Genomic DNA, 24,231 nt, shown 5'->3' with positions numbered 1-24,231 from the left:
AAATCCTTTACAATGGGAGTTGGCTACTGAGGAACTTTTGAGGTAAAATATCTTTCTTTTTTACATAGAGATGTTCAGGTGATATTTTCTAATCAGCTTTTTACAGCTATGCTGCATCACTTTCAAGTGTTTAAACATTTGGGTATTATGGCCCTTTAAGACACTTTTAGTGTATGTGAAGTTTATGCATGATTAAGGGGGTTACCCCGAAACGTTGCATAAATGTGAAGGTGCTGTGGACTATCTTTACATGCCTTCATAAATGTGGGGGCATGCTACTGTTGAGCAATAGTAAGGGCAGTACATCTTACTGAGTGTATCGGAAACATCATTATCAAAGAAAAGAGGGGCGGCCGGCTGCTTGAATTTAGCTACATTTTTAACTTAGACTGATAAATGGTGAAGACCCTACAATAGTTTTGAGAAGTTTCCTTGTACATTTGTTTTTTCTCCCTAAATGCTTGTTAGAATTATCCTTAAAACAACCTCACCTCAGAAATGTTCAACGCAGAGGTGCTGTTCCGGGAGGATTGTAGTCCTGACGATTTTATTGATGTCATCGTTGGAAACAGAGTTTACATGAACTGCCTCTATGTGAGTTAATGAGACCTAACTTGTCACCCAGTACATTCCCAGAGCAATAGGATACAATAGTCGTCCCTCATGGGGGATAAGGTTTCATGTAATAATACATAACTTCACTATGATAGAGCATACAATTTTAAACAACTTTCCAATGTACTTTGATTATCTAATTGTTGTTCTCTTGATATCATTTGTTGAAAAGGATACCTAGGTAGGCTCAAAGAGCTGCTGATTGATGGCTGCACATATATGCCTCTATTATTGGCTGCACATATATGTCTTGATGTTTCTTCAACAAAGGCTACCAAGAGAATGAAGAAAATTAGCTGAACAAAGTAAATTGGAAAGTTAAAATTGAATGTTCTATCTGAATCATGACAGAAAAAAAATTCTATATTTACACAGATGTCCCTGGCAAAATACTGCGTAGCCAGTCGCCATCTTACAAGGTGCCCCTATGTTGACTGGTCCTAACACTACAATATTTTGCCTTTATGGGCTGAATCCTTCCTTGACTTTATATACAACTCAATTACACTGTCATGAGAACACCTGTGCTTGGTTGGGGTACTTTAACCAATGGAAGATGGTCAGTCTATTTTTAAATACAAAGCCACTATTTTTGGTTTAGCACACCTTACAAAACAAAATACATCTTTGGAAGTGCAGCCAATGAGATCAAATAGTTGCAGGAAACAGGGTATCGGCACACATCCACCTTAAATATAGACATTTAATATTTTCAAAATGCTGCAAAATTGCCTGCAAAAATCACTGATGTTTTTATATTAAAATATAAAGGTTGTATAGGTGCATGTAGCTTTCAGTCACTGGCTGTGTCCTGCTCAGGAGCATGAATTTGCTATGGCTTTAAACAGGACTTTAGCTATGTATTTAATCCCTTTTTGGGTAAATTTGAGCATTTTATTTTTATAATAGAGGGTCTCATAAAATATGTTAAAATATTTCTGCATGAAAAAACATTAATGAAGTATATGTTTGTGCTATATTCATATCTAGGGGACAGATTGAGTATAGACTGATTAATACAACTCCCACATTAATCTTAAAGGGACATTCCAGCCAAAATTAAAATCCACATGGATACATTTTAGTTTTGAATAGAAGCATTTTTGTAATATACATGCATTAGCAAAAATGCTTCTTATAAAAGCTATAGCTGTTTCAAAAGTGTATTTAAGTATGCAACATGCACCAGTATTTTAAACAAAGCACGTGCTGAGAGAGCCTAAGGTGCTTGTACCATCTGGTAATGACTCAGTTAATTGCTGACGTGGTACAAGCCCCACTGGTGCATTGAGCAGCTGCAGTATTTAAAATGATATAAGAATGGGAAGGGGAAAGAGAATGGCACTACAAAATGGTGACCCAATAAGACATGAAACACTATGTATTGTGTTTAGTACAGATTGGGAGTGGGTGCTGTATGCTAAAAGACTTGCTAGAACAAATAGTGTAAAAAACAACTATAAAAGTGTATATAAAATAGCACTCCTCGCCATAAAATCCACTTATACATAATATGCTTTTGATTATAAAGCTCAAAAATCAAAATGACCAGTATTAAAGGGCCACTAAACCCAAATTCTTTCCTTCATGATTCAGATAGTGAATACAAATTTAAACAACATTACAATTTACTTATATTATTTATTTAGTTTAATTTTTTAGATATCCTTAGTTGAAGAAAAAGCAATGCACATGGGTGAGCCAATCACACGAGGCTTCTATGTTCAGAAACCAATCAGCAGCTACTGAGCATATAGATATGCTTTTCAGCAAAGAATATCAAGATAATAAAACAAATTAGATAATAGAAGTATATTAGAAAGATGTTTAAAATTGATTTCTCTTTCTAAATCCTGAAAGAAAAATGGGTTTCATGTCCCTTTAATGTTCACACACTTAATTATGAGGTAAGTCCCTGTCAGGTAGGAAAACAAAGAGGTTAAAATCAAACTTTATTAATTCAAATTTAAAAAATGGGAAGACAACTTAAAAACAGTGGTCATTAGCAAGCTAGATGGCACCTAAAGGATAAGGTACTGGGAAATATTCTGGAATGGGGTAAAGAGTATTAGACAATATACCTCTGCCTATGTGAAAACTCCAGAAAATATCTGGCACTAAATTGTATGTCAGCGTGGAGGTAAAATCAGAATAATATGTTAGCTAGTTGTAACTGCTTAACCTGATATGACTGATAATAAGCTGCAGATATGATTGGATAGCAGCATTGGTGGTGCTCAATACAGAATCTGTATTCTCGTCTAATAATCAATATGTGTTAAGTGATAGCTATAATCAACTTTAAGCGTGATTTATTAACTAACAATGTTATCCAGAATGACATTTGCCATAAGAGAGTATTTAAAATGCTGGTGCACTGAGAATATCTAGCTATGCTTCACATGCACGTGCAGAGAAAATACTAACACTAAAACAGTGATAACTTTTACTAGAAGCATTTTTGCCAATACATGTATATTGCAAATATGTTTCTATTCAAAGATGTAATTCATCTATGTGCATTTAAATTTTGGCTGGAATGCCCCTTTAATTTGTTTTATATCTGTGTATTCCCCCTCTGCAGGTTTATAACAAGGTCGATCAGATCTCCATGGAAGAGGTTGACCGGCTGGCCAGGCAACCTCACAGTGTGGTTATCAGGTAAATCTCTTATTTTTACTCATTGACAAAGATAGAAATTCAGCAGAGAGGTAAAATCTTCATCTTTATTTCATCTCATTTTAAAAAAAGATTCCTAAAAATAAGAATCCTAAGATTCCTCAGATACCATAATCAGTGAGGGTATAGGGTAGTCTGTAACAGCGAATACCAATTAATGTCTGTTTAATATCAAATATTTGTAATTGGCTCTAATGCCCTCCATTGTTTAAAGGGACAGTCTAGTCAAAATCAAACTTTCATGATTCAAATAGGGAATGTAATTTTAAACAACTTTCCAATTCACTTTTATCATCAAATTTGCTTTGTTCTCTTGATATTTTTTGTTGAAAGCTAAACCTAGGTAGGCTCATGCTAATTTCTAAACCCTTGCAGGTCGCCCCTTATTTCAATGCATTTGGCAGTTTTTCACAGCTAGAGGGTGTTAGTTCATGTGTGACATACAGATAACATTGTGCCTAGGCCCATACAGTTACAAATTAGAGGGCACTGATTAGCTACAATGCAAGTCTGTCAAAAGAACTGAAATAAGGGGGCAGTCTGCAGAGGCTTAGATAAAAGGTTATCACAGAGGTAAAACGTATATTAATATAACTGTTCGTTATGCAAAACTGGGGAATGGGTAATAAAGGGATTATCTATCTTTTTAAACAATAGCAATTCTGGAGTAGACTGTCCCTTTAAGGAGGAATGCTGAATTAGTCCAACATTTTACAAAATTTACCAATATTTGAACAAGTAAAATTAAATATCATAATAGTTGAAATAATTTATTGGAAGAAATTAGATATTTAAGGTTGGTAAAATATTACCCCAGTAGGAAAAAAATAAATTTATGCTTACCTGATAAATTTATTTATTTCTTGACACGATGAGTCCACGGATCATCTAATTACTATTGGGAATATCACTCCTGCCCAGCAGGAGGCGGCAAAGAGCACCACAGCAAAGCTGTTAAATATCACCTCCCTTCCCTCCAACCCCAGTCATTCAACCAAATCAAAGGAGAGAAAGGAAGCAACAATGTGCAGAGGTGTCTGACGTTTATAACATACCAACAACCTGTCTAAAGAACAGGGTGGGCCATGGACTCATCGTGTCAAGAAATAAATAAATTTATCAGGTAAGCATAAATTTTGTTTTCTTTCTAATGACACGATGAGTCCACGGATCATCTAATTACTATTGGGAATCAATACCCAAGCTAGAGTACACAGATGATAAGGGAGGGACAAGACAGGGAACCTAAACGGAAGGCACCACTGCTTGAAGAACCCTTCTCCCAATAGAGGCCTCAGCCGAGGCAAAAGTGTCAAATGTTTTGAATTTTGAAAAAAAGTGTGAAGAGAGGACCAAGTTGCAGCCTTGCAAATCTGTTCCACAGAAGCTTCATTTTTGAATGCCCAGGAAGAGGAAGCAGCCCTCGTAGAATGAGCCATAACTCTCTCAGGAGGCTGCTGTCCAGCAGTTTCATAGGCAAAGCGAATGATACTCTTCGGCCACAAAGAAAGAGAAGTAGCCGTAGCTTTCTGTCCCTTACGTTTCCCAGAGAATACCACAAACAGAGCAGAAGACTGACGAAAATCCTTAGTCATCTGTAAATTGAATTTGAATGCACGCACCACGTCCAGATTGTTCAAAAGCCGTTCTTTTTGAGAAGGATTAGGACACGAAGGAACAGCAATCTCCTGATTAATGTTCCGGTCTGAAACTACTTTAGGGAGAAACCCTAACTAAGTACGCAAAAACCACCTTATCCGAATAAAAAATAAGGTAAGGTGACTCATACTGTAATGCCGAGAGCTCTGACACTCTAGGAGCAGATGAAATAGTAACAAGAAACAAAACTTTCCAAGATAACAACTTAATATCTAAGAAATGCATAGACTCAAACGGAGCCCCTTGAAGAACCTTAAGAACTAAATTAAGACTCCAGGGAGGAGTAACTGGCTTGAACACAGGCCTGATCCTGACCAAGGCCTGACAAAACAATTGCATGTCTGGGACGTCCGCCACAAGAATAGACAAGGCAGATATTTGACCCTTTAGGGAACTTGCCGATAAACCCTTCTCCAAACCTTCTTGGTGAAAGGACAGGATTCTAGGAATCCTTACTCTACTCCAAGAGTAGACCAATAAAGATATTTTACGCCATATCTTATGGTAAATCTTTCTAGTCACAGGTTTACAAGCCTGAATCATGGTCTCAATGACTGATTCCGAAAATCCACGCTTGGATAAAATTAAGCATCTATCAGTACAGCCTGACCTCGACCCGTACGTCGGAAGCTTGGCATTCTGCCGAGATGCCATGAGATCCAATTCCGGCTGACCCCATTTGAGAATCAGGCTGGAAAACACTTCCGGATGGAGTTCCCACTCTCCCGGGTGAAAGGTCTGCCTGCTCAGGAAGTCCACCTCCCAGTTGTCCACTCCTGGGATGTGGATCACCAACAGACAGCAATTGTGGGTCTCCGCCCACTGAATAATCTTGGCTACCTCTGTCATGGCCAAGGAACTCTGAGTTCCTCCCTGATGGTTGATGTAAGCCACTGAAGTTATATTGTCCGACTGGAACCTGATAAACCGGGCCGAGGCTAACTGAGGCCAGGTCAGAAGAGCATTGAAGATTGCTCTCAGCTCCAAAATGATTATGGGTAGAACAGACTCCGACCGAGTCCATGTCCCCTGAGCCTTTAGAGAGCCCCAGACTGCTCCCCATCCCAGAAGGCTGGCCGAGGAGAGGACTGAAGCATCAGGCAAGAATCGAAAATCTTTGATTTCCTGACTTCTGTCTGAAAAATTTTCATTGATAAGGAATCTATTCTGGTTCCCAAGAAAAACACCCTTGTATTTGGAACTAAGGAACTCATTCCCAAATTTACCTTCCAACCGTGAGATCGCAGGAAAGATAACAACATTTCCGTGTGGGATTTTCTTGTTGAAAGGATGGCGCCTGAACCAGAATGTCGTCCAGATAAGGCGCCACTGCAATGCCCCGCAATCGAAGCACTGCCAACAGGGATCCCAGAAACTTTGAGAAAATTCTGGGAGCTGTGGCAAGGCTGAATGGAAGAGCCACGAACTGGAAGTGTTTGTCTAGAAATGCAAACCTTAGAAACTTGTGATGGTCCCTGTGGATGGGAACATGCAGGAACGCGTCCTTCAAATCTACCATTGTCATAAATTGACCCTCTTGGATCAAAGGAAGAATGGAACAAATAGCTTCCATCTTGAAGGATGGCACTCTGAGGAATTTGTTTAGACTCTTGAGATCTAAAATTGGTCTGAAGGTTCCCTCCTTTTTGGAAACCTCGAACAGATTGGAGTAGAACCCCAGACCCCGTTCTTGCATCGGAACAGGAACTATTACTCCCAGGTCGGAGAGGTCCCGAACACAGTGTAAGAACGCCTCTCTTTTTGTCTGATCTACAGATAATCTTGAAAGCAGAAAACTGCCCCTGGGAGGAAAGGTTTTGAACTCTAGTTTGTATCCCTGGGACACGATGTCCACCGCCCAGGGATCCTGAACATCTCGAACCCAAGCCTGAGTGAAGAAAGTCTGCCCCCCACAAGATCCGGTCCCGGATCTAAGACTGATTAGACCTCCAGGAAGGCTTGCACTGCTTCTGCTTGGAAGAGGGAGAGGAAGGCTTTTCCTTGAAATTTCGAAAGGAACGAAAATTACTCTGACGTCCCTTTTGTTTATTTCTCTTATCCTGCGGGAGGAAATAGCCCTTTCCTCCTGTAATGTCAGAAATTATTTCCGTCAAGCCCGTCCCAAACAAAGTCTTTTCCTTGTAAGAAATCGCCAAAAGTTTAGACTTAGATGATACATCCGCAGACCAAGATTTTAACCATAAAGCTCTGCGGGCCAGTACGGCAAAAACAGAAATCTTGGCTCCCAGCTTAATAACCTGAAGGGAAGCATCCGTGATAAAGGAGTTGGCCAACTTAAGGGCCTTTATCCCATCCTTGATTTCTTCGAGGGGAGTGTCTGTCCGAATAGAATCAGACAACGCATCAAACCAGTATGCTGCCGCACTAGTGACAGTAGCAATACAAACCGCAGGTTGCCATTGTAAACCCTGGTCTTCATACATTTTCTTGAGCAACCCCTCTAACTTCTTATCCAAAGGATCCTTAAAGGAACAACTATCCTCTATGGGATTAGTTGTTCTCTAGGCTAGCGTTGAAATTGCCCCTTCCACTTTGGGTACTGTCTGCCAAGACTCCTTGATAGAGTCTGCGATAGGAAACATCTTTTTAAATATAGTGGATGGAGAAAAAAAGGGATACCCGGTCTCTCCCATTCCTTAGCAATAATCTCTATAGCCCTATCTGGTACTGGAAACGTCAAAATACTTGTTTAGTTTACTAAACTTCTTAGGATTGACTACGACAGTAGTGTCAGTCGTCCAGGGTAGCTAAAACCTCCTTAAGTAGCAAATGGAGGTGTTCAAGCTTAAACCAGAAAGAAACAACTTCAGTATCAGTTAAAGGTATAACACTGTCTGAGTCTGAGATTTCACCCTCAGATGCTACCGAAGTATCTTCCTCTTCAGGTTTCTGGGAAGAAACAATCTGAATAGCCACTACTGTTTCAGCAACCTTATTCACAGATTGATTACATTTCCTCTTGTGCTTTCCCTGCAGCATGGGAAAGCAGACAACGCATCAGATACCGCTGATGACATTAGGGAAGCAATGTCTTGCAAGGTAACTCCTGGTGGAGTAATAGAGGAAGCGCAGGGCACTGGCTGTATGGACGCTAAATTTTGGGACGCTTGAGGAGAAAGCTGCGGCATATCTTGAACATTGTCAGAAGACTCCTGAACAGTATCAACCTTAGACAATGTTGGCTCAGGAAAAAGTCTATCCCTGTAATGTAAAGTTCTCTCAATACATGAGGAACAGAAAGGGATTGGTGGTTCTACATTGGCATCAAAACATAAAGGACATGTAACATCTTGCAGGGTTTCTTGGTCCATCTTTATTCACCAATAAACAGACAACTGATATTTAATTCAGAAAATATCCCCCAAAACAAAAACAAAAAATTTGTTACTGTTCCTTTAAATTCTAAACAAACAAAATAGCTGCTTTATTTTTCTGCTATAAAAATTACACCTTAGCCCCCAAAATAACTTCCAGACAACTCTACACCTCAGCTTAGCGTTGCTGAGGTGCTTACCTACCTGCCTTCCTGCTAACGAAGTAAATACTTTGTGACTGATCCAGACTCCACTCTGTAAACACTGCGGTCCGTAATCGCAACGCTGCTGAATCTGTGACGCAGCCGAATTTCCCTCTGGAGACACAGGAAGTGATAAACAGGGCCTGAAAAAAAGGCGCGCAATAGGAACTGCCGCCGTATCTAACTCCGCCCATCATGGGCGTAGCCTGAAAACTCCTGATCGGCTAAATCCATTATCACAGCCGTCGGGAGTAAAGTATAAAAAACATACACCACCAAGAGCCAGATTCTCCTCGTCCCCAGTGCCTGCTCCGCTGCCCTTAATAAATATTCCCCTGTCATAGGTGAATGTAATTTGTCCCAATGAAAGTAAAAGTGCTATCCTTTTTCTCTGCATGTCCCAGAAAACATAAAGTTAGCACTTACCTTAATACTTCTGCCAGGCAGCACGGCAGCTCGCTAGGTTTGGGAGGCCAGTTCCCTCACATGGACCTGTGGGTAGAAACAAATACTGAGTAATCTCACTCAGGCTTGCATGGTTAGGGCAGCATAAATATATGGGAGGCGCAGTGAGGATTGTACCCCACAAGTTCCCATTGCTTTAAAGCCACCACTGCTCTTCTGAAGAGACTGATATGGACTACGGCTACACCCTAGAACAAAGCAGCACAATCTTGCACTGCTTAAAAAATAATAAAATCTTGCTTGAAGAATCTTTTCCTAACACCTAACTTTACCACTTCCTTGCTCTAACGTAGGCAAAGAGAATGACTGGGGTTGGAGGGAAGGGAGGTGATATTTAACAGCTTTGTTGTGGTGCTCTTTGCCGCCTCCTGCTGGGCAGGAGTGAAATTCCCAATAGTAATTAGATGATCAGTGGACTCATCGTGTCACTGAAAAGAAAAAAATCTCTAACAAGTCCAGCACCACAGCTTTACTGGAATCAGCAGCCATTCTAGATTTACAAACTCCTGTTGGTTATAGGCAGTTAATTCACTAAATAAAAATGAGATTAGTGAATCGGTTGCTTACAATAACGTATATCGTAAAGCTGGAGGCAACGTGATTAGTGAAGCAGCCACAATGTATATGTACAGAATGCAGACTGTAAGGTACTTAAATTGTATTACATGCAGGATTTTAAAGGGAATATAGTTTTACTATAATCATAGCATATATTGGCAATTAAAGGGACATAAAGTACAAAAAAAATTATTTAATGTTAGAGCTTTTAGACTATTGCACTGTTGCTTACATATAACTGTGTGTTTAAGCCCTGCAAAGGTGTTAAGCACATAGTTAAATTCAGCTCCACAGCAGTAATGCACAACTGGGAGCTAGCTGACCACATTTGGTTAGCTAGTGACGAGGCATATGTGTGTAGCCAACAATCACCAGCTAGCTCCCAGCAGTGCATTAAAGGGGCAGGGAAATCAAAATTAAACTTAAATTGGCTGGATAAAGCATATAATTTTAAACATCTTTCCAATTTACTTCTATTATCAATTTTGCTTAGTTCTCTTGGTATAACTTTGATACAATCATTGTTGCAAACACTGCTGCCACAGACAGCTACAGGTTCTCTATGGCGGCAAAGTTTACAACTATGTATGACATTACTATAAACATTCTTACAAACACTGCTGCCAAATGGCTTAGGACACGTGCACGCTCCTGAGCTCATCTAGGATTACTCTTTAACAAATGGTACCATGATAATAAAAGTCATTTGGAAAGTTTTTTTTTTTTAAATCGCATGCTCTTTCTGAATTCTGAATGTTTACTTTTGACTTTACTGCCCCTTTTAATGCTTCTGAGCATAGGGTAAGTGGAGGTACATGGCGGTATATCTAAGCACTCTATATACAAAAATACTAACACTTGTTTAAAAAATACATTTATAAGAAACCAGTTCAGTGTCCCTTTAAATAGAATCTCTTCTTTAAAATAAAATGGCAGATTCTTTATATCAGAAAATCTGTATACAATTTTTTTCCCCCATAAATTTCTCCCTAGAGATGTGTATAAGAAAAATAGAGATTAAACCATCAAAATGATCCAGAGGCATTTAACGTGTGACACAGCATATTTACATCACTAACAATGGAATATAAAGTTCATTTTAGTTTATCAACAGTTGCAGACACCAGCTTAGCGTGTGATGCATGCAGAGTTACTGTATCTAATACGTTCTTTTTTTTGTGTTAATCATAAAGCTGTGGGATGAAGTTAAATTTAGATTATTTACTGGAGAAGCTGTGGGAATACCTGGCACTCACCTGCATCTTTACCAAAAAGAGGGGAGGTAAGATTATTTTATTTCTTTCTTTATCACATGACTTCTCAAATTTATGTCACCATTTAGGACAGGGGTGTCAAACTCATTTGAGTCGCGGGCCATTTTCCATACAAGTGCAACTCACATGGGCCGCACACTACCTACATATCTTGCTAATGCTAAAAAAAACAGTGGTGTTTGCTATAACTGCATATATTTCAAAAGATTGTGTTTTGAAATTGATTATTAACCTACTTGTACTTGATGAAATGTGCTCTAGCGCATTTAAGAATGGGCACACACGCTCAATCCGTGTTGCTGTTTCCGAGTGCTCTCACAGTTTAGCATACGCATGCACATGGTATCATATATATATATATATAGAGTGTGTGTGTTCATAAAAGAGCGCACTCGCACCTTCCAAAACAACCACCAGGGTGCAGGCAAATAAAGTATACAGTTCCAAAAAGGCATGCACTCTCTGGATTTGTGCAAAAAAAGTGCTTTATTGGCACACGAGAGAAACTGTGTGTGTGTATGTATTTTTTATATATATATATATATATATATATATATATATATATATATATATATATATATATATATATATATATATATATATATATATATATATACACATAGATGTGCTTAGATGCATAGATATATTTGGTTCCAATTTCATATGGGAATTTGTGTGTCTGGGAGATGCATGTATATAAACCAATACACACAACACAGGAATGAACCGCACTCACAGACTGGACTGGGTACACATCCTAAGCCACTGTAGACTCCACAGCCCTGAACACTGACAGACAGCTGCACAGTTCCCAGCAACCCAGGCAGTTAACCCCTGAGCAGCCTGGCTGGCAGGCCCACAGGCAGGGAATCATTACAAACATCAACACAACACACAGAAAACCTGGCATACTTTCAAACAAACCAACTAGGAACCTCTCAGGGTGACGACCCTAAACCAGCCCCCACACAATGCATACTTTCAAACAAACCAATTGGGAACCTCACCCTGGGAGGTTCCCGGTTGGTTTGTTTGAAAGTATGCATTGTGTGGGTGCTGGTTTAGGGTCCCAGGAAATGGGAAACCTTGACGTAGTCCTGGGCTTGATCCTTTGGTGCCAAATGTAACTGACTTCCCCCAGTTTTGCTTTTCGACTTAGAAATGTTACTTTTTCATATTTTATTTTATTTTTACCTCTGGGCTAGTAGCTTTTAACCCCTGACTAGTAATCCATAGTGATATAAAGTGTTCCTTTATAGGTTATACTAAAATGTAGGACTGAGTAGCATTTTAATGTTTGTTTTTGATTTAAAGAAAATAGTGGCTACAAAGTGTAGCTGACGGAATACATGTGTATCTGTTCCAGTAATGTGTGCAACCATGAGCAAAGAGAAGAAGCAGGGCATAAGTGCGCCAGGGCCCATTTTCCAGCTGCACCTGGTGTCTAGGCACCGGGTTAATTGTGCACTGATATAATAGTGTCTCTTAGTAATGTACCAACTACACTGTCATAATCCTGAGAGCCAGAGCGTCAAGTCTCATAGAATTTTACCTGTGACTCCGAACTCTTTGTAATATTCTAATTATATCTATATATAAACACAATTGTCTGACTTCTTAAAGGGATATGAAACCCACTTTTTTTTTCTTTCATGATTCAGATTTTAAGCAACTTTATAATTTACTCCTATTATCAATTTTTCTTCGTTCTCTTGGTTTCTTTATTTGAAAAAGCAAGAATGTAAGCTTAGGAACCGACTCATATCTGGTTCAGCCCCCTGGGTAGTGCTTGCTGAGGGTGGACTACATTCACTCATCAAGCGCTACCCAGGTGCTGAACCAAAAATGGGCCGGCATGCTCTATCTGAATCACGAAAGAAAAAAATGTGGGTTTCATATTTGTTTAATATACTTGCTGGCTTCTAAATTTTCCGTTGCTAGTTTGGTGTTTAGAAATGATCTGCCACTGTATCATGTGTTTGCCACATTTTAGAGCCAGCTATATATTTATATTCAGGAGTCAGGACCACCCTCCACTTAGATTAAACATTGCTAGTGTCATAAAGAGAAAATGAGGTCTTTAGGGATTGTTTAGAAAAAGCAGATGAATACCCTGTATAGCAAGTTGTTATTTTTTTGCGTTTAAAAAAAAAAAAATGTGGTGTTTTGTTTTTTCCTACAGAGAGACCAGATTTTAACGATGCTATTATCCTACGGCAAGGCGCATCAGTGGAACACGTGGTAAGGGAATTTCAGGGATTTTATATTCTCTGCAGGGTTATACAGAGTGCTAATGTTTTTTTTTTTTTTTTCTTTCCGTATAAACATTACCACTCGAATGAACTACTCTTACATGGACAGTCTACTCCATAATTTTTATTCTTTAAAAGAAAGATAATCCCTTTATTACCCATTCTTCAGTTTTGCAAAACCAACACAGTTATATTAATATACTTTTTACCTCTTTGATTACTTTGTATCTAAGCCTCGGCAGACTGCCCCCTTATTTCAGTTCTTTTAACAGCCTTGTATTTTAGCCAATCGGTGCATGATTAACTCCACAGGAGTGAACACAATGTTATATATATATGGAACACTTGAATTAACGCTATCTAGCTGTGAAAAACTGTCAAATGCACTGAGATAAGAGGCGGCCTTCAAGGGCTTAGAAATTAACATGCAAGCCTACCTGGGTTTAGCTTTCAACAAAGAATATCAAGAGAACAAAGCAAATTTGATGATAAAAGTGAACTGGAACGTTGTTTAAAATTTCTTGCTCTATTCGAATCATGAAAGTTTAATTTTGACTAGACTGTCCCTTTAAGTCATGTATCAGTAATTGCAAATTGGATTGCAAAAGACCTACGTACAAAATAACATGTTTGTTAGGAAAATTTACATTATTTTGCAATACACAGACACCCTCCTTAAAAAGTCTCCTAAGTAGTGTTTCTTAGCTCTTTTGCTGTGACCAATTAGGAACATATATCAACAAGCTCTCCCACATATCAAGCAGTCACTGTGCAGTATTTAGGAAGGTCAGGATTCTGAATTTTACGCATTTCATCCTCTTTGGAAGCAGTAGACAAACTAACATTTTCGCATCTAAACGACAAGGAAAGCAGGCAAAATAATGAGTGCATTACATTTCATTATTCATGATTAATTTAATTGGGATTTATTTTTTAAGTTTAATGTCATTTTTATGATTGCTAATTGGAACAAGTATAGCATACTTCTTGATAACTAAATGTAGCCAGTGGTTAAAGAGTATACTATACACCAATTTTCATATAACTACATGTAATAGGCACTACTATAAAGAAGACGATGAACAGATGCTGGTATAAAATCCAGTATAAAACCGTTTAAAAACTTACTTAGAAGCTCCCAGTTTAGCACTGTTGATGAAGTTACGCTGTGATACCCAGTAAAAGGGGCTGGGGAAACAGGAACAGCAGACACCCCCCCCCACTCCCTACAAATGAAAAGACAAATTATACAAACACGAGCAAGCAGGAATCTGTAGACATCAGTATACATCTGATACTTTGGGGCTTGGTTAGGAGTCTGAAAATCAGCACAATGTTATTTTAAAAAAAAATAAGCATAACTTTACATTGTTACAAATGCACTCCAAGATGGGCTATATAAATGCATCATCTATAAAACATTTATGCAAAGAAAAATCTAGTGTACAATGTCCTTTTAACCCTTTCAGTTCCGGGAATGTCAGAGAAAAACTCGTCCATAGACAAGGTGTTTAAAATAATGAGTCTCTGAATTTAACGGGCAGCTGACAGCTTATTTATATCCAGTCTGGAGTTGATAGAGCCATAATTTACAGGAGTTCGTTTTTCAACTTTCATGGCTTTCCTAAGATGAAAAAGCAAGTTAAAGGGACACTCAATCAAAATTAAACTTAAATTATTCAGATAGAGCATGCCATTTTAAACAACTTTCCAATTTACTTCCATTAACAAAATGTGCACAGTCTTTTTATATTTAAACTTTTTGAGTCATCAGCTCCTACTGAGCATGTGCAAGAATAAGTGTGTATGCATTTGTGAATGGCTGATGGCTGTCACATGGTACGTGTATGCATTTGTGATTGGCTGATGGCTGTCACAAGGTACAGGGGGAGTGGGAAAAGACATAACTTTCTCTTGTAAGGTGTATCCAGTCCACGGATTCATCCATTACTTGTGGGATATTCTCCTTCCCAACAGGAAGCTGCAAGAGGATCACCCACAGCAGAGCTGTCTATATAGCTCCTCCCCTAACTGCCACCTCCAGTCATTCTCTTGCAGCTCTCGACAAGGGAAGTAGCTAGAGAGATGTGGAGAATTAGTGTAGTTTATCTTCAATCAAAAGTTAATATTTTTTAAACGGTGCCGGCGTTGTACTGTTTTTTTACCTCAGGCAAAAATTAGAAGAAGAATTTGCCTGAGGTTTTTGATGATCTTAGCAGGTTGTAACTAAGGTCCACTGCTGTTCTCACACATAACTGAAGAGTATGGGGAAACTTCAGCTGGGAGAACGGCCTGCAGAATTAACTGCCCTGAGGCATGTTCAGTATATTATTTTCTAGAGGATGATAAGAACTAGAAAATGCTGACAGTGCCTGATATAGTTAAGGTAAGCCTGATTGCAGTGATTTAATAACGACTGGCATCATGCTTGCAGTAAAGGGTAATTTTCATATTACTTTCTATTATGGCTTAGTATGTAAAACGTTTGCATATATATAAAGAACGTTTTTTACTGACTTGATAAATCTTTATTTGGGGCCTAGTTTTCCACATGACTGTTATTTTACTCCTAGGAATAGTTTTTTAATGCCCTCTGACTTTGAGTGCATGGTGGGAGGGGCCTATTTTCACGCTCTAATTGCGCAGTTGTTTTTACATTCTGAGACATCCAGCTTCCCTGAAGGAGTCCCCTGACATATTGGATCTCTGTAAAGGGTTTTTGTGCCTACAAAAGTCGTTTTATGGGAAGGTAGGAGCCACAGTAGAGCTGTGGCAGTTTGCTTGTGACTGTTATAACGGTTTTACAGTTTTTTTTGCTTCGTTTTTGAACCTGAGGGGTTAATCATCCATTTGCAAGTGGGTGCAATGCTATTTTTGTCTATTATATACACTGTACATTTCATAGAGTTAACTGCTTTTTTCACTGTTTTGCAGTTTTTGTGTTTGTTTTTTTCCCTTAAAGGCACAGTACGTTTTTTTTATTCTGCTTTTTCACATTAATTAAAGTGTTTTCAAAGCTTGCTGGTCTCATTACTAGTCTGTTAAACATGTCTGACATAGAGGAAACTCCTTGTTCATTATGTTTAGAAGTCATTGTGGAACCCCCTCTTAGAATGTGTACCAAATGCACTGATCTTACTATAAGTTATAAAGATAATATTCTGGCTTTAAAAGATTTATCACCAGAGGAAATTGACAAGGGGGAAGTTATGCCGACTAACTCTCCCCACGTGTCAAAGCCTTTAACTCCCGCTCAAGGGGCGCCAAGTACATCTAGCGCACCCATTGCGTATACTTTACAAGACATGGCGGCAGTTATGAATCATACTCTTACAGAAGTATTGTCCAAACTGCCAGGGTTACAAGGAAAGCGAGACCGCTCTGGGGCTAGAACAAATACAGAGCTCTCTGACACTTTAGTAGCTATGTCTGATATACCCTCACAATGTGCAGAAGCCGAAGGAGAGCTTCTTTCTGTGGGTGATTTTTCTGACTCAGGGAAGACACTTCAACCTGATTCTGATATGTCTACATTTAAATTTAAGCTTAAACACCTCCCCATGTTGCTCAGGGAGGTTTTAGCAACTCTGGATGACTGTGACGCCATTGTAGTCCCAGAGAAATTGTGTAAATTGGATAAATACTACGCAGTGCCTGTTTACACTGATGTTTTTCCAATACCTAAGAGGTTTTCAGAAATTATTACTAAGGAATGGGATAGACCAGGTGTACCGTTCTCTCCCCCTCCTGTTTTTAAAAAGATGTTTCCCATAGATGCCGCTACACGGGACTTGTGGCAAACGGTCCCTAAGGTGGAGGGAGCAGTCTCTACTCTAGCGAAGCGTACAACTATCCCTGTCGAGGACAGTTGTGCTTTTCTAGATCCAATGGACAAAAAATTAGAGGGTTACCTTAAGAAAATTCTTATTCAACAAGGTTTTATTCTCCAGCCCCTTGCATGCATTGCCCCTGTCACTGCTGCATCGGCTTTCTGGTTTGAGTCTCAAGAAGAGGCTATACAGGTAGAAACCCCATTGGATGATATCCTTGACAAGCTTAAAGCTCTTAAGCTAGCCAATTCATTTGTTTCTGACGCCGTTGTTCATTTAACCAAACTAACGGCTAAGAACTCAGGTTTTGCTATTCAGGCGCATAGGGCGCTATGGCTTAAATCCTGGTCAGCTGACGTTACTTCAAAGTCTAAGCTTCTCAACATTCCCTTCCTGGGGCAGACCCTATTCGGGCCTGGAATGAAGGAGATCATTTCAGATATTACTGGAGGAAAAGGTCACGCCCTTCCTCAGGATAGGTCCAACAAATTAAGGACCAAACAGTCTAATTTTCGTGCCTTTCGAAACTTCAAGAGTGGCGCAGCTTCAACTTCCTCTAATACAAAACAAGAGGGAAATTTTGCCCAATCCAAGCCGGTCTGGAGACCTAACCAGGCTTGGAACAAAGGAAAGCAGGCCAGAAAACCTGCTGCTGCTGTCTCTAAGACAGCATGAAAGATCAGCCCCCGATCCGGTAACGGATCTAGTAGGGGGCAGACTTTCTCTCTTCGCCCAGGCTTGGGCAAGAGATGTCCAGGATCCCTGGGCGTTGGAAATCGTGTCCCAGGGATATCTTCTGGACTTCAAAGCTTCTTCCCCAAAAGGAAGATTTCATCTCTCACAATTATCTGCAAACCAGATAAAGAGAGAGGCATTCTTACATTGTGTTCAAGACCTCCTAGTTATGGGAGTGATCCACCCAGTTCCAAAGGAAGAACATGGGCAAGGCTTCGATTCAAATCTGTTTGTGGTTCCCAAGAAAAAGGGAACCTTCAGACCAATCTTAGATCTCAAGATCCTAAGCAAATTTCTCAGGGTCCCATCCTTCAAGATGGAGACTATTCGAACCATCCTACCTATGATCCAGGAGGGTCAATATATCACTACCGTGGACTTAAAGGATGCTTATTTGCACATTCCGATACACAGAGATCATCATCGGTTTCTCAGGTTCGCCTTGCTAGACAGGCATTACCAGTTTGTGGCTCTTCCCTTTGGTTTAGCTACGGCACCAAGAATCTTTACGAAGGTTCTGGGGTCACTCCTAGCGGTCCTAAGGCCTCGGGGTATAGCAGTAGCCCCTTACCTAGACGACATTCTAATACAAGCGTCAAATTTTCAAATCGCCAGGTCCCATACAGACATTGTTCTGGCATTCCTGAGGTCGCATGGGTGGAAAGTGAACGAAGAAAAGAGTTCTCTATCCCCTCTCACAAGAGTTTCCTTCCTAGGAACTCTGATAGATTCTGTAGAAATGAAGATTTACCTGACAGAGGCCAGGTTGTCTAAACCTCTAAATTCCTGCTGTGTTTTTTATTCTACTTCTCGCCCTTCAGTGGCTCAGTGTATGGAAGTTATCGGCTTAATGGTAGCGGCAATGGACATAGTGCCGTTTGCCCGCCTACATCTCAGACCGCTGCAACTCTGCATGCTCAGTTAGTGGAATGGGGATTACACAGATTTGTCCCCTCTACTAAATCTGGATCAAGAGACCAGGTATTATCTTCTCTGGTGGCTATCTCGGGTCCATCTGTCCAAGGGTATGACCTTCCGCAGGCCAGATTGGACAATAGTAACAACAGATGCCAGCCTTCTGGGCTGGGGTGCAGTCTGGAACTCCCTGAAAGCTCAGGGCTTGTGGACTCAGGAGGAGACACTCCTTCCGATAAACATTCTGGAACTAAGAGCGATATTCAATGCTCTTCAAGCTTGGCCTCAGCTAGCTGCGGTCAGGTTCATCAGATTTCAGTCGGACAATATCACGACTGTAGCCTACATCAACCATCAAGGGGCAACAAGGAGTTCCCTAGCAATGTTGGAGGTTTCAAAAATAATTCTATGGGCAGAGGTTCACTCTTGCCATCTATCAGCTATCCATATCCCAGGCGTAGAGAACTGGGAGGCGGATTTTCTAAGTCGACAGACTTTTCATCCGGGGGAGTGGGAACTCCATCCGGAGGTGTTGGCACAGTTGATTCAACTTTGGGGCAAACCAGAACTGGATCTCATGGCGTCTCGTCAGAACGCCAAGCTTCCTTGTTACGGATCCTGATTACCAAGATCAAGCAGAAGAGAGCTTTGGTGATTTTGATAGCACCTGCGTGGCCACGCAGGACTTGGTATGCAGATCTGGTGGACATGTCATCCCTTCCACCATGGACTCTACCGCTGAGGCAGGACCTTCTACTTCAGGGTCCTTTCAACCATCCAAATCTAATTTCTCTGCGTCTGACTGCTTGGAGATTGAACGCTTGATTTTATCAAAACGTGGTTTCTCCGAGTCGGTCATTGATACCTTAATTCAGGCTCGCAAGCCTGTCACCAGGAAAATCTATCATAAGATATGGTGTAAATATCTTCATTGGTGTGAATCCAAGGGTTACTCATGGAGTAAAGTCAGGATTCCCAGGATATTATCTTTTCTCCAAGAAGGATTGGAGAAGGGATTGTCAGCTAATTCCTTAAAGGGACAGATTTCTGCTCTATCTATTCTTTTGCACAATCGTCTGGTGGATGTTCCAGACGTTCAGGCGTTTTGTCAGGCTTTAGTTAGAATCAAGCCTGTGTTTAAACCTGTTGCTCCGCCTTGGAGTTTAAATTTAGTTCTTAAAGTTCTTCAAGGGGTTCCGTTTGAACCTCTTCATTCCATAGATATCAAGCTTTTATCTTGGAAAGTTCTGTTTTTGGTAGCTATCTCTTTGGCTTGAAGAGTTTCAGAGTTATCTGCCTTGCAGTGTGATTTCCGTTATCTGATCTTCCATGTAGATAAGTTAGTTTTGCGTACCAAACCTGGGTTTCTTCCTAAGGTGGTATCTAATAAGAATATAAATAAGGAGATTGTTGTTCCGTCACTGTGTCCTAATCCTTCTTCAAAGAAAGAACGTCTTTTACACAATCTTGAAGTGGTTCGTGCTTTAAAGTTTTATTTACAAGCTACTAAAGATTTTCGTCAAACATCTGCATTGTTTGTTGTCTACTCTGGACAGAGGAAAGGCCAAAAGGCTTCAGCAACTTCTCTTTCTTTTTGGTTAAGAAGTATAATCCTCTTAGCTTATGAGACTGCTGGCCAGCAGCCTCCTGAAAGAATTACAGCTCATTCCACTAGAGCGGTGGCTTCCACATGGGCTTTTAAAAATGAGACTTCTGTTGAACAGATTTGTAAGGCGGCGACTTGGTCCTCGCTTCATACTTTTTCTAAATTCTACAAATTTTATACTTTTGCTTCTTCGGAGGCTATATTTGGGAGAAAGGTCTTACAGGCAGTGGTGCCTTCCGTTTAAGCGCCTGCCTTGTCCCTCCCTTCATCCGTGTCCTATAGCTTTGGTATTGGTATCCCACAAGTAATGGATGAATCCGTGGACTGGATACACCTTACAAGAGAAAACAAAATTTATGCTTACCTGATAAATTTATTTCTCTTGTGGTGTATCCAGTCCACGGCCCACCCTGTCATTTTAAGGCAGGTGTTTTTTATTTTTAAACTACAGTCACCACTGCACCCTATAGTTTCTCCTTTCTCTTGCTTGTCTTCGGTCGAATGACTGGAGGTGGCAGTTAGGGGAGGAGCTATATAGACAGCTCTGCTGTGGGTGATCCTCTTGCAGCTTCCTGTTGGGAAGGAGAATATCCCACAAGTAATGGATGAATCCGTGGACTGGATACACCACAAGAGAAATAAATTTATCAGGTAAGCATACATTTTTATTTTAAAATTGTCAGAAAAAAATCTACTATTCATTTGAAGTTCAGACTAAGTGCTATTGCATTGTCTTGTTATCTTGCATTTGTTGATTATGCAAATCTACTGTGTTGACTGCTGCTATAAGTGAATCACACTTGCCTCTTCAATTTAAAGGGACAGTATAGTCAAAATAAACTTAAATCAGTTGGATAGAACATGACATTGTATACAACTTTCCAATTTACTTCTATTATTAATTGTGTGTGTTAGTGCTTAGTTCTCTTGGTATTTTTTGTTAAATAATAATCCTAGGTAAGCCCAGGAGCTTTCACATGCCTTTAGCCCATGAAAACAGTTTTTGTAACAATGTTTATAGTAATGTTGTACATACATCACCCCACACAAGTGAGTACCCCCCTCACATTTGTGTAAATATTTTATTACATCTTTTCATGTGACAACACTGAAGAAATGACACACTGCTACAATATAAAGTAGTGAGTGTACAGCCTGCATAACAGTGTAAATTTGCTGTCCCCTCAAAATAACTCAACACACAGCCATTCATGTCTAAACTGTTGGCAACAAAAGTGAGTACACCCCTAAATTGTAGCAAAGGATACTAAGAGCAGTATTTGTTGTTTAAAGGGACATGATACAAAAATGTTGAATGACTTGAAAGTGATGCAGCATAGCTGCAAAAAGATTTTTATACTACAGTATTATATTCTAGCTCTTAGAAAAATTAACAAAATTAATGATTTAGGTAGATAATGCAATTTTAAAGGGACATAATACTTTTATGCTAAATCACTTCAAAATGATTAAACATAACTGAAAAACAACTGACTAGAAAATATCACCTGAGCATCTCTATGTAAAAAAAAAAAAAAGACATGTTTTTTACCTTACAATTTCACATCCCATTGCAAAGGGACTTTAGGCAGCCAATCGGGATGCTAGTCCCAGGACTTGCAAGAAAGTGTGCATCTGGTATATGCAGGCACAGTCATGTTAGTTTCCTATTCAGTTTAAGGAAGTTTAAAATGAAATCTCATGAGAGTAGAGTAAAGCAGTGTGCGACATCAGCACTAATGAAGCTGATTGGTTGATGTGCTTTTTTTTTTTTTTTTCTTCAACGTGCAGCGGACAGTAGTTGAAAGATAACTGCTCACAGATCACTTACTAATCTGAACAAATTTTGAAGTAAAATATCTTCCTATTTTATATAGATATGCAGGTGATATTTTCTTGTCAGTTGTTTTACAGTTATGGTAAATCATTTTCAATTGATTGAGCATGTAAGTATTATGTCCCTTTTAAAATTGCATCATCTACCTAAAATTTTGTTAATTTTTCTAAGATCTAGAATATAATATTATTAAAAAAAAATTGTATCAGTTGTATCAATCTAGTCACTGAATTTGCATTTGGTTGATTATAGATATTTAACTTTTTTTTTAATTTATTTTTTTAAAGCAAAGCATTTTATGTTTTTCAGTGTCATCGAATTCACAGGACCCTGGCTAGTCAGTTTAAATATGCCCTGGTTTGGGTAAGTAAACTTCAGATCTAGAAACGTCAACGTAGAACATTGTGCTTAATACCTGATCACTTTTTTCTCTGTATTTACAGGGAACTAGTACCAAGTACAGTCCTCAGAGAGTTGGATTAAACCACAACATGGAACATGAGGATGTTATACAGATTGTCAAGAAATAAGATGTCGGAACATACCACCTCCTGTAGCCTAATCTACTTAAATTACTCCCACACACCACACATCTATTTGCTAAATAAAATCCGAACCAAAACACCATGATCTGCTGGCTTAAGAGTCAAGACTTTCAACTATTGGACAATTTTACCAGAAAGGGTATATACACTTAACCCTTTTCTGGAACATAAACATGCAATACTATGCAAACAATAAAATACTGAGCAACTCCATGCTTTAATATTCTATGTTATTTGCTCTTGGAAAATAGTTTCATCTGTAACTAAGAAAAGCACAGGATCAAAAAAGATATGTTCTCAATGTCCATGTTTGTTTGAAAATATAACTGTTCTAGACAGGCTTTTCTTGGGTACTGTAAATAAAATCAAATTTTGAAAGCCTTGAGCAAACACCTTATGCTTGATTGTGGCAATAAAACTAAAATATTTGTATATTCTTTTAAGAACTAGAACAGGAGTATTAATGGATTCTTTTTTTGGGGGGGAGGGGGGGGGGGGTTGTGCTTAATTTTCATATAATACAAATGACTGCTGACTGAAGGTGTGCATCACTAAGCAGCTGACGTTAAAGGGACTTCAAATCCACAATGTATCTTTCATGATTCAGATAGAGCTTACAATTTTAAACAATTTACTTCTATTATCTAATTAGTTTAATTCTCTTTGTATTCTTTCTTGAAAAGCATACCAGGTAGGCTCAGGAGCTGCTGAGTGGCGGCTGCACATATGTTTCATGTTTTTGGCTCGCCTGTGTGCATTGCTGTTTCTTCAACAAAGGAGACCAAGAGAATGAAGCAAATTAAATAATAGAAGTAATTTGGAAAGTTGCTTAAAATTATATGCTCTAATGATTAAAGAAAAAAAAATGTGGGGTTTCATGTCCCTTTAATCACTTGCCACATTGTGCTCTTCGATTACACCGCCAATCAGATATCACAGCGCTCTTTGCAAAATCCTGGAGCTGCATTGGGGGCACTCATTCAATGTGACATTGGTGAGGGTGAAATTGTCTCTGATTGGCTGCATTATCATCCCTTCCCTCTAAGCTAAATAGTGGTGGAACTAGGGAAGGGCAGATAGGGATGGTTGCATAATTTTGTATTGTGCAAAAAAAAAAAAAGTGCATAGGGTATTTAAATACCTGCATTCAACTTACACAGATTTATTCAAATTAGGTTTAAATTGCAGATGTAAGAAGCTCACATAAGAAGAAATACATAACTATAATAAATTGGCACTTTAAAAAGAAATTATATGAATTGAATTGATGAGGCCAAAACATCAGTATGCCGTATGTGTTAAATCAAAGTTATAGTATAGTTACTTATCCAACAGGTTAAAGTGAATGTAAAGTTAACGCTATTAGCTAAAGTCAAACAATAGAAGTTAAAAAAATGAATGAGACTTTAATTCATGAAATCTTTAGTATATACTTCAGAGATATTTCACATGAAAGGCTATTCGGATAAGAGATGAGTCATCTGTCAATCAATTGCTGAATATGGCAACTGGAGGTTCATCTCTTATACGTATAGCGTTTCATGTAAAATATCTCTGAAGTAGTATATACTAAAGATTTTATGAATGAAAGTCTCATTCATTTTTTTACTTCTATCGTTTCACATTAGCTAATAGCCTTAACTTTACATTCACTTTAAGTTCATGAGCAGGGTAAATACGTTTTAGCTACAATGTTTATATTCATTTGGAACTATCCAAAAAA

The 24,231-nt window shown here is 39.1% G+C and overlaps 1 protein-coding gene across 1 annotated transcript in view; it reads left to right on the top strand.

Moving 5' to 3' along the window:
- The window catches only part of DRG2 (developmentally regulated GTP binding protein 2), a 48,454-nt gene extending 25,494 nt beyond the window's left edge, over nucleotides 1–22,960 (top strand). The window contains exons 8-13 of the mRNA XM_053695109.1: nucleotides 497–594; nucleotides 3,200–3,276; nucleotides 10,708–10,796; nucleotides 12,971–13,029; nucleotides 22,273–22,326; nucleotides 22,407–22,960. Of these exons, the coding sequence (XP_053551084.1) occupies nucleotides 497–594; nucleotides 3,200–3,276; nucleotides 10,708–10,796; nucleotides 12,971–13,029; nucleotides 22,273–22,326; nucleotides 22,407–22,493 (464 nt within the window). The 3' untranslated portion in view covers nucleotides 22,494–22,960. The remainder of the gene's footprint in view (nucleotides 1–496; nucleotides 595–3,199; nucleotides 3,277–10,707; nucleotides 10,797–12,970; nucleotides 13,030–22,272; nucleotides 22,327–22,406) is intronic.
- The last annotated feature ends 1,271 nt before the right edge of the window (nucleotides 22,961–24,231 follow it).

This window comes from Bombina bombina, chromosome 11 (genome assembly GCF_027579735.1).
Source record: "Bombina bombina isolate aBomBom1 chromosome 11, aBomBom1.pri, whole genome shotgun sequence".
Classification (NCBI taxonomy): Eukaryota; Metazoa; Chordata; class Amphibia; order Anura; family Bombinatoridae; genus Bombina; species Bombina bombina.
This window is presented reverse-complemented; position numbering and strand designations above follow the sequence as displayed.